Source organism: Bufo bufo, chromosome 5 (genome assembly GCF_905171765.1).
Source record: "Bufo bufo chromosome 5, aBufBuf1.1, whole genome shotgun sequence".
In the NCBI taxonomy this organism is placed as follows: Eukaryota; Metazoa; Chordata; class Amphibia; order Anura; family Bufonidae; genus Bufo; species Bufo bufo.
In genome coordinates this window covers 394,821,506-394,837,138 of record NC_053393.1, presented here as the reverse complement: position 1 = coordinate 394,837,138, position 15,633 = coordinate 394,821,506, and the positions used below count along the sequence as shown (strand labels likewise).

The 15,633-nt window shown below is 40.4% G+C and overlaps 1 protein-coding gene across 3 annotated transcripts in view; it reads right to left on the bottom strand.

Moving 5' to 3' along the window:
- Positions 1 to 15,633, bottom strand: part of CDKAL1 (CDK5 regulatory subunit associated protein 1 like 1) — a 963,682-nt gene that overhangs the window by 716,175 nt on the left and 231,874 nt on the right. For all 3 annotated transcript variants that reach the window (XM_040432802.1, XM_040432800.1, XM_040432801.1), the window contains one exon: positions 14,958 to 15,006. In XM_040432802.1, the coding sequence (XP_040288736.1) occupies positions 14,958 to 15,006 (49 nt within the window). The remainder of the gene's footprint in view (positions 1 to 14,957; positions 15,007 to 15,633) is intronic.

The following is a 15,633-nucleotide window of genomic DNA, read 5'->3' as shown; positions in this document are numbered from 1 at the left end:
CCTTAAGTCATTTAGTGATCTGGAGAATAAATGGGCTATTTATGTTCTGATGTGACTGGCAAAACAAAGTCAAACTGCAGTTGGCTCACAGATACACACTGAAGTTAATGAAGAGGTGAGCAAGGAAGGCTTGATAGCATAATAGGTAAACCCATTATATACATAGGATGTCATATGCTTAATAATGGCTGGGCAGAAGCAGAACATTATGTTACTAAGAAAAACAATGATCCCATTATCTAGGCTAGCCATTTACTTATTCATCTGTGCCTCGTACTGGCCATGCATGTAATGATCAATAGGCACTAATTACATAGGAGATTAGCAGGCCAATAGAAATCATAAGCACTTTCACATAATATATCATGTAATCCATATGCTACATTTAAATACAAGTACAGTGTGTTTGAGGATTTAATTAAAGGGTGTGTTAACCTAAAGATGCACAAGGTGAAACCAATTACACAAAAAACACAAAAGATCACAAGGATACAAAAAAATAAAAATTAATAACCACAAATGGAGGTGATATGTATAGTAGTAATAAGAACGGCAAAATATCAAAAAACCTGTCTAAAATTACCTATAGCCATAAACAATTATAAAAGGGATTTCCAATGGGTCGCTGTCACATGGACAATAACTGATTAGACTTGATGTCATAAATAGACTGAAGTTGTGGTTCTTTGATAATAGAAATGGATAGCACATCAAATACCTGGAGAGAAAAATTAAGTATACAGCCATTTACTGTCCAGTAGTCCAAACCATAAATGTGTCCTTTTGGCAAATGCCGGTCAGTTAAACTCTGAACTCATGTAGTTTAAGGGATTTTACCGTGGTATAATATGGATTACCTCAACACCCGTCAATCAGGTACGTGCAGGTAAATATTGAAGAGGATGCAGCACTTGCATAAGCGCTGCAACCTCTTCAAACAGCTGATGGTGCTAGGAGTTGGACCCCCACCCATCTCCTATGATGGCATACCCTGTAACAATGTCTATTCTTGTCCTCAAAAAAGACAAGAACAGGATATGTTCTATCTGTTTTATGGGCTGTGGAACGGACATGTGTGAAAGGTGCCTAAAAGGGAACCTGTCAGTGGATTCATCTTTAGTACCAATAAGCAGCGTAAAATACTGACACGCTTCCTCATTACAAAGAACTATATTTTACTTTACAGACATTTAGAGTATACATGGGGGAAGCAAAGGCTGTACACGCCAGTTTTCTGGTGTACAAAAGTCACACATTTATGTGAATGCAAGTGCCATTTTGCATAAAAATTTGCAACTTTTGTTTTCTCCCAATTTTACACAACTCACACCCTTTTGGAAAAGAGCACAGGACTTAGTAGAAAGTGTGGCCCCTTGTGGTCCAACAGATTAACTTTATGCTACACCAGAAACTGCCTAGCTCACAGCTGGCAAAGATTTCCTTTACTGGTTTATAGAAGGCATGAAGATGTGCCAAAGAAGGCGTCGCCCTTAATAAATTTGGTGCACCTTACTCCAGCGCAAACGAAAACCAGTCGTAATACATTCCTCCCTGACTATTTAAAATAAAACCAGACACAGGAAAAAGTGCTTGCTGGGGGGCCAGTAAAACTTAGGGGATCATCTATTAAGACTGGCATCTCAGAACTTGTTCTTAATAACCCTGTGCACTGGATTCGCTGAAGTTATGAAGAAGCGTCAGCCTCTAAATAACTTTGGCGTGTCCACCGCCGGTCAAAATCTACGCCAGCTACTTTACTTGCTTAAATTTAGTCCATTTTTTACTCCTAAAACAGATGTGCAAAATGATCAATGAGACGGGCCTGCCAGTCATACCCTTCCCTGCCATACCCCCTTATTTAGACCTGGGGGTGAGCAGGGAAAAGTCGCAGACTGTGGCGCAATCTGCGGCAGAAATAGTTCTTTGTAGTGAGGGAGCATGCCAGTAGGTCATGCTGCCCATGGTTAGGACAGGATTTATCTCTAGTGACAGGTTTCCTTTAATCAAACTCCCTACAGCAAGTTTCATAGGGGGCTCCAAAGGTAAGGCTGCACTTTAAGGTTCTGGTCGGAAACAGAGGAAGGATCAATAAATCATAACACCAATCAAAATAGTTCTCTAACAAAACCTTTGACAAAAGAGCCATTAGTAGAAAAGTCACGACTCCTGGCCAAGGAGTAAATGACTTATTACAAGCTCAGCTGCATATTATAGGGAAATACAGATGCAGTCCCATCCCATAGTGACAAGTGTGACTGCAGCAGCAGCAGGAGAATAGCTTGTAGGCTGCGTTTCCAGGATGCTTCTCAATTGCCTGCTGAGACTTTTTAGCAGTGATTTTGTCTCGTATCACTAGTAGTGCAGTCGTTCATGACAAATCTCTTTGCAGATGACTCCATATATGGTTGAGTGGACACACAAAGCTTTTATTACATTTTTGATTCATAGAGGACCGATTCCCTCCCTGATATCACATCACATTATGGTCTCATAAAGAACCGTAAAGTAGTGTCAAGCAAGGGAGACATAAAAGGTAGCCTGGCTTTGTACTCTTCTGGACACATCATGAATTACCAACTTCATGGGAGGATATTGCAGTTCATCGCAAGTTCAAGGAGGTTACTATTGTGTGCACAGCCAAACAATCCAACCGAGATTCATAAGCACTTATTACCAATGGATTTTTATGTTCATATATATATATATATATATATATATATATATATATATATATATATGCGTGCATGCAAAATCTGTACAAAATGCCAACAAATGTGTGCACAATGGCCACTTTACAATCTTTTTAGGTTACGCACTGTTTTACAGTCGCTTTCCTATTTTGTTCATTAACTTGCGTCCATATTCTGTTTGTTCATCTTTTCTGGTGTTGGCTTCTTCTCCTGTAAACGGTGGATGTGCATCGTTTTGGGTCCTGTGCCCCCCCATCTATGACATCACTTGTAATGGCTTCCATGTCCTCCCTGTGCATCTAGCATTCATTGCTACCGTTTTCTCTTCCACTGCTTAGAATCCATATTAAACCTTCACATCTGCAAAGTAGAAGGCTTTCTCTCCTTCCAGTGTGCCGTCCAATGTGCACTACTGGAAGGTGTAGTGAGCATTTGCACTGTGGGCCAATGAGGCTTTACTGCATAGGCTGCACAGTTCAGCGTCTCCTGCACTCTGCACAGTTCAACCTCATTGGGGAACAACAGGGGAACTATTCACAGTGCATACACTTGTTACACCTGACAGTAGCACACATCAGAAGGCACACTGAAAGCAGAACCCCTTCTACTGTGCAGACGCTGAATGCTTGATTTCGAGTCTGCGCAGTAGAAGACAGAACAGGGACAATTAGTGCTGGCTGGACAAGGAAGTCACAGAAGCCATTATCAGTGATAGATAGGGGACACAGGACCCAAAACAATGCAAAGCCACTATTTACAAGAGGAGCAGCAAACACCAGAAAATTTGAATGGAATATGGAAGCAAGTTAATGAAAAAACATGAGCAGTGGCTGAAAAACAGCAAGTAACTCAAAAAGATTGCAAAGTGGTCAACCTTTAATTCACTCAGCCCTCATGCTTTGGATTTCATTATGGAAAAAGACTCTAATAATCTTTATATAGCGCCATTCCAGTTCAGGGTGTCAGAGGACCATTCCATCAAAAAATCTGTTTGCCTGAAAAGGCTATGGACCCCTTTTGGGGGATAGGGATTACTGAATTGTGCTTGTACTGGGCTAAAAACTTTTTCCAATTTGTATTAAAAAAATGTTTAAAACAGTTTTCTCCAGCCTACAGGTTTTACCGACTTTGTAGTCTGTTCCCTCTTCTCAATGGCGTTCGCTATGACAGTTTCAGTTTAAACGAGTATTTTTGAGCTGATCGGAAACAAGAGATAAGGGTTACAGATCGAGCTAATTAGTGTCAATGAGAAGCAGAAAGGACCGTCTGTAGAATCAGTAAAACTGTTGAGGGAAATATGGTTTCAGCCAGAACCTCATCCTGAAGACCACACAAATATGCCTAATAATTGGACCCAGTGGTATTCACCCATTCAGTATGGCCGTAGCAGTCTGTCACTTGTTAGCATATCTAAGGCAGGAAGGGCGCATTGTAAAAGCAGTTGAACAACATTCTCTTGACCAAGAGATGGGGGAAGATATTTGGGTGGACACAGGGTGGAGTCTATGGTGGGGGGCTGGGACACAGCAACATATAGGTGAAAGTTGGGAGTGGGGCTGCGGCTCTTCTCTTCCTGGATACCCAGGGATGAACAGCATTTCAGGAGCAAGCTAAGTTATATGTGTGCGTATGTGGGTATGTATTCAAGTATAATATCCCAGTACACTTTATATGTGTACATATAGATATTTGTAGTCGGCAATTGTATTACCAATAGATTATATATGCTTTTATGCAGGAGTCTCTATATGTACATATACTAATGGTCAGGTACTGGATGTGAGTTGGTTAGAAGAGTAGATCCAGTATACTGTATATTGGTGGACTCTGGATATACTGTATATACATACACATTATTAGCCACATTTGCTTAGCATCCAGGGTGCGCAGGAACGGAGGGGGCTGTGTGTGGTGGTGTCCTCTATGTATTGTGTTATCTGTATCTTCATGTGTAATGTCCATTGCTTTGTCATCTCTATGTTATCAGTAAACTATTTTTATATATAAGTATCTGCGAAGATTGTGTTGCTCCTGGGGTATATGAAGGACTGGAAGAGGTGTAATTATACACAGAATAATTGGGTTGTATGGGAAACAAGGGCAACATGCTAGGAATAGAATAGAAGAGATGGAAAATGGAGATATACATAAATCTCCAATTTCCAAGAAGCAAAAATCCCCTTATCAAAAACCTAGAGGTTGGAGAAGACCAACTGTTGAATACAGTCAGGTCCATAAATATTGGGACATCGACACAATTCTAACATTTTTGGCTCTATACACCACCACAATGGATTTGAAATAAAACAAACAAGATGTGCTTTAACTGCAGACTGTCAGCTTTAATTTGAGGGTATTTACATCCAAATCAGGTGAACGGTGTAGGAATTACAACAGTTTGCATATGTGCCTCCCACTTGTTAAAAGACCAAAAGTAATGGGACAATTGGCTTCTCAGCTGTTCCATGGCCAGGTGTGTGTTATTCTCTCATTATCCCAATTACAATGACCAGATAAAAAGGTCCAGAGTTCATTTCAAGTGTGCTATTTGCATTTGGAATCTGTTGCTGTCAACTCTCAAGATGAGATCCAAAGAGCTGTCACTATCAGTTAAGCAAGCCATCATTAGGCTGAAAAAAAACAAAACAAACCCATCAGAGAGATAGCAAAAACATTAGGCGTGGCCAAAACAACTGTTTGGAACATTCTTAAAAAGAAGGAACGGACCGGTGAGCTCAGCAACACCAAAAGACCCGGAAGACCACAGAAAACTGTGGTGGATGACCGAAGAATTCTTTCCCTGGTGAAGAAAACACCCTTCACAACAGTTGGCCAGATCAAGAACACTCTCCAGGAGGAAGGTGTATGTGTGTCAAAGTCAACAATCAAGAGAAGACTTCACCAGAGTGAATACAGAGGGTTCAACACAAGATGTAAACCATTGGTGAGCCTCAAAAACAGGAAGGCCAGATTAGAGTTTGCCAAACGACATCTAAAAAAGCCTTCACAGTTCTGGAACAACATCCTATGGACAGATGAGAACAAGATCAATTTGTACCAGAGTGATGGGAAAAGAAGAGTATGGAGAAGGAAAGGAACTGCTCATGATCCTAAGCATACCACCTCATTAGTGAAGCATGGTGGTGGTAGTGTCATGGCGTGAGAACGTATGGCTGCCAATGGAACTGGTTCTCTTGTATTTATTGATGATGTGACTGCTGACAAAAGCAGCAGGGTGAATTCTGAAGTGTTTCGGGCAATATTATCTGCTCATATTTAGCCAAATGCTTCAGAACTCATTGGACAGCGCCTCACAGTGCAGATGGACAATGACCCAAAGCATACTGCAAAATCAACCAAAGAGTCTTTTAAGGGAAAGAAGTGGAATGTTATGCAACGGCCAAGTCAATTACCTGACCTGAATCCGATTGAGCATGCATTTCATGCAAAATGCCCCAAGAACTAGCAGGAACTGAAGACAGTTGCAGTAGAGGCCTGGCAGAGCATCACCAGGGATGAAACCCAGCGTCTGGTGATGTATATGCATTCCACACATCAGGCTGTAATTGACTGCAAAGGATTTGCAACCAAGTATTAAAAAGTGAAAGTTTGATTTATGATTATTATGTCCCATTACTTTTGGTCCCTTAACAAGTGGGAAGCACATATGCAAACTGTTGTAATTCCTACACCGATCACTTGATTTGTATGTAAATACCCTCAAATTAAAGCTGACAGTCTGCAGTTAAAGCACATCTTGTTAGTTCAATTTCAAATCCATTGTGGTGGTGTATATAGCCAAAAATGTTAGAATTGTGTCAATGTCCCAATATTTATGGACCTGACTGTTTAATGAAGCCTTATTGGAAAACTATTTTTAGCCCTATATAAGTACAATGTACCAATTTAGAAATTCCCTCGAAGGTGTCCTTAGCTTTTAAAACTCAAAATTTTCTCCAACTCTACAACCATTGACTTAAAGTAACGACCAGACATATGTAATAAGGACACATTTTTAGCATGCGTTCATGCCCAATTCACACTATGAACATGATTTTTTTTTATATCAGAAAAATTTCTTACTGCATACACTAAATGTAAAAATGAAACCTGGTGTAAACTTAGCTCAAGGCTTGTCATGTACTGTATTAATAAAAGGACACAGAAATGACTGTTAAGCAGGGTTGGGAGTCGGTAAGCCAAAGTTCTGACTCTGGCTCCGGTATTTCAACACATTCCGAATCCTTCATAAATTGCCAATGATTTAGTAATAAATTTCCTGTAGTAAAATGGTAAAATTAGCTTTTTCTTTATATCATGTAAGTAATCAGGCTACTTAGACAGAACTTAGAGGAAATGTGTCAACAGAAAATGACCTATTGATTAAAAAAATCTAAGATTTTTAAAGAATATTTGATGATGCCATTTTAAATTTTACAGGTCAATATCTATATTTAAACAAAAAACATAAATTCGTGCAGTTTTCGCACTGGCCACTGAGCCTAATAGGTTGCACTTCTTGGTCTGTACAGATCACTTCACTATCTATACACAGATGTGATATCATTACAGGCAGGATTAGAATGACAGATAAGACAGGATCCCCCATTCACAATAGCCAACTGTCAAAGCTCATCCGTTTCCTTCTACAATAACCTCTGCACAGGTCACAAACTGCCTAGAAAACTGTCCCATAAAAGTCAATAAGGTTCCCTCCTGACAATTAAGTCTAGAGACCATGGGGCTGCCGTAAAGCAATTTTCTTTTTATGCAGTGTAAATACTGTAAGAACAGCTCAGGCAAAATGGCTGCCCCCATAATCATGTTCAGAAAATGGAGGGGAAAAAATCTGCAATCAGAAAATAAAAACAGATTAGATAAAAAGTATGTGTTTTAAAAGAAAACATTTTTGGTGACACATTTCCTTTAAACTATATTTGAACATTTTTTTCAGAAAATTTCAAAATTCCTGTAAGTAAATATTCAATGCACTATGCATTTAATAACTGGAAAGCACTGTTACACATTTAAATGCGTTGTATCACGTAAGGCAAGGATTTTTACTTTAGATCCGGTGATGTACCAGGTCTCTGTATGGGAATGCTAGGCGGAGACTTCCATCTAGTAGTGATCCCGATGCTCTGAACCCGGACAACCCTTTTAATAAGTCCTCATGCACACGACCGTTGCTTTGGTCTGCATCCAAGGCACAGTATTTGCGGCTTTGATGCGGACCACATTCACTTCAATGGGGCCGCAAAAGATGCGGACAGCACTCCGTGTGCTTTCTGCATTAGTTGCTCCGTTTCGTGGTCCGCAAAAAAAATATTCCCTGTTATATTAATAGCTGTCGCACATGGACGCCATCCGTGTTTTGCGGATCCGCAACGGTCGTGTGCATGAGGTCTAATTGTAAGAAATCTACACTGTGGGCACAACTATTAGGCAAGTGAGTTTTTTTGACCGTAGCAACTCCAAGCTGTATAAACTTGAATGCTTATTGGATTGAAGCACCTCAGGTGATGTGCATTTGTGTAATGAGGGAGGGTCTGGCCTAATGAGAACAAGATCCTACATCAAGGTGTGCACAATTAGGCAGCTCGTTTTCATATGGCAAAATGAGCAAATTTTTAATTGTTTAAAGCCTTTCAGAGGGATGGAGCACTCTTGAAACGGTTAAGATATTGGGGCGTGATAAAACTATCAAACGATTTGTTTTACATAGTCAACAGGGTCACAAAAGACATGTTGAGATGAAAAATAATAATATAATGACGCAAATTAAGTGCCAAAAGATAGAACGTCAAACGTGAAGCGACCGGGAACCCATTATCCTTCAGTGATGTCATATTCCAGAATTGCAACCTCCCTGGACTGCCCAGAAGTACAAGGTGTTCAGTGCCCAGAGACTTGGCCATGGTAAGGAAGCCTGAAACCTCGCCACAAAACAAGCCAAGTTGAAACGTTAAGACTGGGTGAAGAAATATCTGAAGAGGAGAGCGACTCTTGACGGACCAGATAGATGGGCCCGTTGCTGAATAAATAACAGCACACAGCTTCACTTTGACTCATACGCCAGCAAGGTGGAGCTGGGGTCCTGCCATGGGCTGGTATTATTAAAGATGAGCTTGTTGGACTATTTTGTGTTGAAGATGGAATCAAACTCAACTCCCAAACCTACTGCCAGTTTTTAAAAGACACTTTCTTCAGGCAGTGGTACAAAAAAGTCTACATCTTTTATAAAAAAAAAAAAAAAAAAAAAAAAGAAGATTATTATGCAGGAGAATGCTCCATCACATTCATCGAAGTAATCTACTGCATGGCTAGCCAGTGAAGGTCTTAAAGATGAAAGAAGAAAGATACAGCCCCCTTCCTCATCTGAGGAGCCCCCTATGATGGATCTCAATACCGGAAAATAGAAACGCTAGTGTGAAAGTAGCCTTATGACTGTATTGGTCACTGACTATTTTTTGGAATCTCACAAATGTTTATTTGTAAATTTTGAGTTGTTTGTTCATTATTCTAACTTTACCAGATGAAAATAAACAAGTGAGATGGGAACATTTTGCTTTCTCATTTCGTTACATAATTCTGCACAACAATAGTCGCCCAATAATAATGCACATGTAGCTATTCTCACTTTTACTTTCTTAAATATTTAGGTTTGAGGTCTATTCACATTTTGGATTGACAGATAGCACTGTAGTTGTTCAATACATGTGCCTAATAACTGTTCAGACAGTATGAAAGTGTCCTCAGGAAAAGTTAGAAAAGCTATATATGTATGTCCTTGAAATGCAGAGAATGGGACTAGAAGAAACAAGTAAAAAGTGGAGCTGCTATATTCATTGCTTGTCATAAAAAGTTTGTCTGGGATTAAATAACTTTTCACAGGAGTCCGCAGCCTTCTCTGTAATGGAAATACTTACCTGCTAAGTATAAGGGACAGGAGAGAACACAGGGGAGGTGAGAACCGATTATCCATCACCACTAGAATACCATTTTAATGGGTCCGCAAATAAAAAATAAATAAAAAAAATTACTCCGTGCGCATTCCGTTTCCGTATGTCCCTTCTGCAAAAAAATAGAACATGTCCCATTATTGTCCGCATTACAGACAAGGATAGTACTGTTGTATTAGGGGCCAGGTGTTCTGTTCAACAAAATACGGAATGCACTCGAACGTCATCCGTATTTGTGGTGGGTCTGTTTTTGCAGCCCGCAAAATATATACGGTTGTGTGCATAATCCCTTATTGCTAGTATAAGGGACAGAAGAGGTGAGAACTCATCATCACTAGAAAACCCTGTTTATTACTGTTTTTAATAAATGGCTTTAATAAAGGGCTTTAGATTTATAGAACACATTTAAGATTATCATTTCTAAATTCATAAGTTAATGAATTACAAAATATTAATAGCAGATAATATCCTTTAAGCTGGAGTAAGTGTCGGTACATTTTTACCGACTCCACCCAAAACTAACAGACCATTTTGTACCTCATCAAATGTTGCCAAGTGATCCATCAGTATATTTCAGTAAAAAATAGTCTGCTTTAAAGCCCCCTCAAAGGGCTGAAGAGGTTTCACTGGCCTGTATAAATGCAGGCAAGAGGATATTTGGTATACTTTGCGTTCACTTTTATGCAATTACTCTGCTTTCTCTGGCACTGTAATCCACTTAGAATTCAAATACTCTCATATATCAGTCTCAGACTGGCAAAAGGCCAAAACATGACTGTGAATGACATACTAAGCAGAGTCTGACTGATTAGAAGACTGCCCTGGCACACAAACCTAACAGCAAACAAGCGTAAGAATTGAAAATAGAAACAAAAATAAAACTGGTGATTGGTATATAAGGAGTGTTTCCTGATCACTGGCAGCTTGGTCTTTAAAGTTTAGGCCAAAAACAAAGTAAGGCACCTGCACAGCAGAACTACTTATTGATATAGGAAGGGGCAGAAGGGATGGTAGCCAAGACCAATACACAAACACATCTAGGCACATCGAAATGCTAGGACTAAGAACAGGGTTTGTATAGTGCAAGATGGGATAAAAACATTTGATATGATATCATATCATATCTCCAGCAGGTATATTGTATAGGTGCATGAAAATAGTGAACAGTTTGCCTGGTTTATAAAACCCATTTTCAGAAGATAATTTATAAAAAATATATATATACTTAATTAACCACTTCGTGCACTGGGACATAAAACAGTGTAGCAAAATTTTTAAGTAAACAGAAAATGACAAAAAATGGAAAACAGCAGCTCTACCGAATGAATCAGGGTGCACACCTCTCGGTCCACCCAAACCGTCTGGACAAAGTAAATAGGCAATAAATAATGAGGGGCACTCCAAATTTGGGAAAACAGAGCAGCAAGCACTAGTGGGAAAGTCAATAATTGCACATATTTAATATACAGAGCCAATACATAAAATAATAAAAACATCCATAGAATTAAACAAGGTATACAAGAAGTATGGACTTCAAATAATCGCACGGCAATCACAAATGTTCATAGGACAATCATATAAAATTGCATTGCAAATATGTTTTACAACAATCGCCTAAGGTGTCCGTTATGCGACTCAACTTGTAAATAATCGCAGGAGATGTTTGCGATCCCAGAGCATAAGTTCTTATCTCCAGCCTAATAGAGGCTCCAACTGAATCGCATAGGAAGCTTTGAATATCAAGGCAGAACACCACCACGCACTGTCCAGATTCTGTCCCACTAGCTTAATCGGATCGTCAGCTATAATATCATAGGGAATTGAGGATGTTTTGTGACAGGGGGATGAGGGCGGGATTCCTACTGGACCATGAGGCTAGATTTATCACGGAGACACAAAGGAGAATTCCTGTATTCTACTGCCTCCCAAAGATCCAAAAAGATCTAAATTCCCCTCCAGGGAGACAGATATATTCGAAGAAATTGAATAAATTCCTGACACTATCGCGGTATATTGACCGATGGCTTCAGCCCCTTGTCAAGAATACTGCTTCCTATATTAAGGATACTACTGACATTATTAAACAGCTGGAATCTCTGGAGTGGAATGAGGGTTGGGTGTTGGGCACACGTGATGTGAGCTCCCTCTACACGGTGATTGAACATCGGATGGGCATTGATGCCCTAAAGAAACAGTTTCAAAGTAGGAACACACAAAAAAATGAGCAACTGATGTTTCTGTTGGAGGGAGTGGATTACATCCTTTCACATAATTACTTTGCATATGAACAGGATTTCTATGTTCAACTGACCGGGACAGCCATGGGCACCAGGTTCGCCCCCAGCTATGCCAATCTTTTCTTGGCACAGTGGGAATCTGAGACCATCATGCCCAGGTTGGGAGCAGATCTGGTGCTATGGCGTAGATATATCGACGATGTCCTGTTCATATGGAAAGGTACAAGGGAGTCCCTAGATGATTTTCTGGTGGAAATAACAATCAGAGAAATCTGACATTTACCCCGAAGATTAGTGATAAGGAAGTGGAATTTTTGGATATCAACATAGAGATAGAAGGATGTATGATCAAGTGTAGCACTTTTGTTAAGGAGGTAGCTAGGAATAGCTTTATACGTTTTTCAAGTTGCCATTTGCCGAGATGGTTATTAAACATACCGGTCGTCCAATTTAGGCGACTGAAACGTAATTGTACCGACCAAGGACAATTTGAAGAAGCTGTGTCTTTGAGCCAACAGTTTGTGGATAGAGAATATCCAGCACAGACTGTTGAGAAAGCCCTAGAAAAAGTCAGGGATATGAGTAGGGAGGATTTTTTTTTACCCCGAAATGCATACCCCCCATAGGAGGAGGTGATAAGGATGATTTTACCTCATCATTCACAATATCGACAGGTAGAAAAAATCATCAGGAAATATTGGTATCTCCTTTTTGATCAGATTATAGGGTCCTCCCACACTAAATATCCTAGGATTACCTATACAAGAGCAGTGAAAGTAGCACCTACCTTGGAAGTGGAAAGGAAGGGTCTATCTAAAAGTCAAAATTGGTTAGCGACTGGAGGTTTCCATAGATGTGGACTGTGTGGCAAATGCAAAGTTACAAATTTTGCAAGGAAAATAACTAGTATCACCTCTACTCAGAATGCGCTCAGGTTAGACATTAATGAATGTCTGACCTGTGATTCAACTGACGTCATCTATCTATTGCAATGTGGATGTCAAAAACAATATATAGGGAGGACAAAGAACGCTAAAGAAGAGGGTGGCAGAGCACATGGCTAATATTAGGAAGGGCTATATGCTACACTCCCTTTCTAGGCATTTCAAAGATGTACACAACTGTGATCCTTCCTCCCTGACATTCATTGCATTAGAGAGGGTGAAGAAGCCTTGGAGAGGTGGGAACCATATAGCCTCTATGTCCAGACAGGAGTCCCGTCGCATCTTCGAGTTTGAGTCCCTGATTCCTAGGGGCCTCAATGCTGAATGGGAACTGTTTGGATTTCTTTGAGGGATGGGGGGTGAGCCGGGTGGTGACTCAGGTCCAGAGTCTGGCTGTTTATCAGCACTCTGCTCCGTCCTCCCTGTCCGGCTCTCCTCCCTTTTACACTCTCAATTAAGTCCTGTGTAGAATTGTGACGGGGCAGAATCTCTCTATCTGATGTCCGGACTTCCCAGGTGTGGTCTGCAGTATTACTATGAAAAACGCGGTGAAAACGCACCTAACCGCATATGCGTTTTTTTGTAGTTTTTGCATTTATATATGTTCTTATATGCTTTTATATTAGAGTGATGTGAGACGTCACTTTCAAGACTCCATACCACATGGGACGCCGCGTAGGGTAAGATCGGCAGAAAGTTTGAGTGAAAGATCGAGCTGGTGATGACATATGGTAAGAGATATCCTTCACGATTATTAGATCTGACGATCAGATTAAGCTAGTGGGACAGAATCTGGACAGTGCGGGGTGTTGTTCTGCCTTGATATTCAAAGCTTCCTATGCGATTCAGTTGGAGCCTCTATTAGGCTGGAGATAAGAACTTATGCTCTGGGATCGCAAACATCTCCTGCGATTATTTACAAGTTGAGTCGCATAACGGACACCTTAGGCGATTGTTGTAAAACATATTTGCAATGCAATTTTATATGATTGTCCTATGAACATTTGTGATTGCCGTGCGATTATTTAAAGTCCATACTTCTTGTATACCTTGTTTAATTCTATGGATGTTTTTATTATTTTATGTATTGGCTCTGTATATTAAATATGTGCAATTATTGACTTTCCCACTAGTACTTGCTGCTCTGTTTTCCCAAAATTGGAGTGCCCCTCATTATTTATTGAAAATTTTTAAGTAGTTGGCACTCCATGACACATTACGGCATTATGTGAAAGTGCCTCTGCCTAGGTCACTAACGTCATGTACTTCGGTTAAATAGCCTAGTTGCAGCTCAGTCCCATTCAAGTGAATGACCCTGGGTTGCAATACCAAACACAGCCTCCATACAATGTACAGCTCTGTGTTTGGTTGGCTGCAAGGAAGGCAGTAGCACTCGCCACAGCACAATGGTCTCTTCAAACAACTGATTGGTGGCGGTGTCAGGAGTTGGCCCCCCACGATCAGATACGGATGAAATGTCCTGAGGATACTTCAACAAAACTCTGCGGGTTATTATAAGACAGCCTGCTTGCTTTCATTCGTATAACTTGCGTCATTGATGCAGGGCTACAGCGACACAGTCACCGCAAAACTGTATCTGACCGGTTTGCAAACAGACCGTGAATAATAATTATGGTAGGAAGTGATATGTTAATTATGGTAGGAAGTGTCTTACAGCAACAAGTTCATGTAGCCATTAGCATTCCGACTGACAAATAAGGCGGCTTAAAGGGCTAATCCCTTCCCTGCCCCCCACCCACTAGCCCAATGTGGGCTCTGAGAACCTAGTCAAACTCATAGCTGCAAACAGTGAAGGAGCTGTGCAAGCACTGCCAACAATGCACAAATGTAGCGGTGGCTGTAAATGTTGGAAATGAAGCATAAATATTGCTATGGACATGGGGTGGACTGGAATGACGTTCCCCCCAAATGCCACAAAAGGAATAAACCGCAGACTTGTCAAGTGACCTCACATGTACAATGGATGTGCCTCATGCAAGTGGACCTGTTTTTTTAGATAAAGCATCCTTGATATGAGAATACCCCTTAACCCCTGGTAATCCAAATCTATATACTCCATAGAATTAATACATTTCATAAAAGGATAGTATCACAAAATCTTACCTTTTATTGTTTCTTCTACAACTTCCACTACTCTATCGATCTGTTGGACCTGTGAAAAGGATATGGAAATTACATATGAAAATCCATGCAGCACTGGATTATCAATTCTGAAACCAAATCATAATATAATTGATAGATAACTACACAGGATCTAAATACATGCAAAAAACAAAAACATAATACTATAATCTCTAGGATATAGTTCTAACATTCATTACATGGAAAAAAGTCCTGCATGCAGTACTTTTATTGTCTAAAATTACTTATCTCAGACGGAAATGGCTCAAACAGATGCCAAATATGCATATAACTAAGGCTACTTTTACACTAGCGGCAGCCTTCTCCGGCAGGCTGTTTCGGTGGGTGAACAGCCTGCCAAATCAGTGTTGCCGCTAGTGCATCGTGTTGCCGGAAGTCCACTCCGGCCCCATTGACTATAATAGGGGCAGGCCGGAGGTCCAGCCGCAGCACGGCAAAGGCAAACATGCCAAGAGGCGGCTGAAATAAAACTAAGACATGGCACGTTTCACTAGCGGCAGCACAGATCCGGCAGGCTGTTTCCCCACTGGACAGCCTGCCGGAGAAGGATGCTGCAAGTGTTAAACTAGTTTAATGCTCACGATCGCATTTTTTTTTTTTTTTTTTTTTACAGGATCCATATATTTTTTTCTTCTGT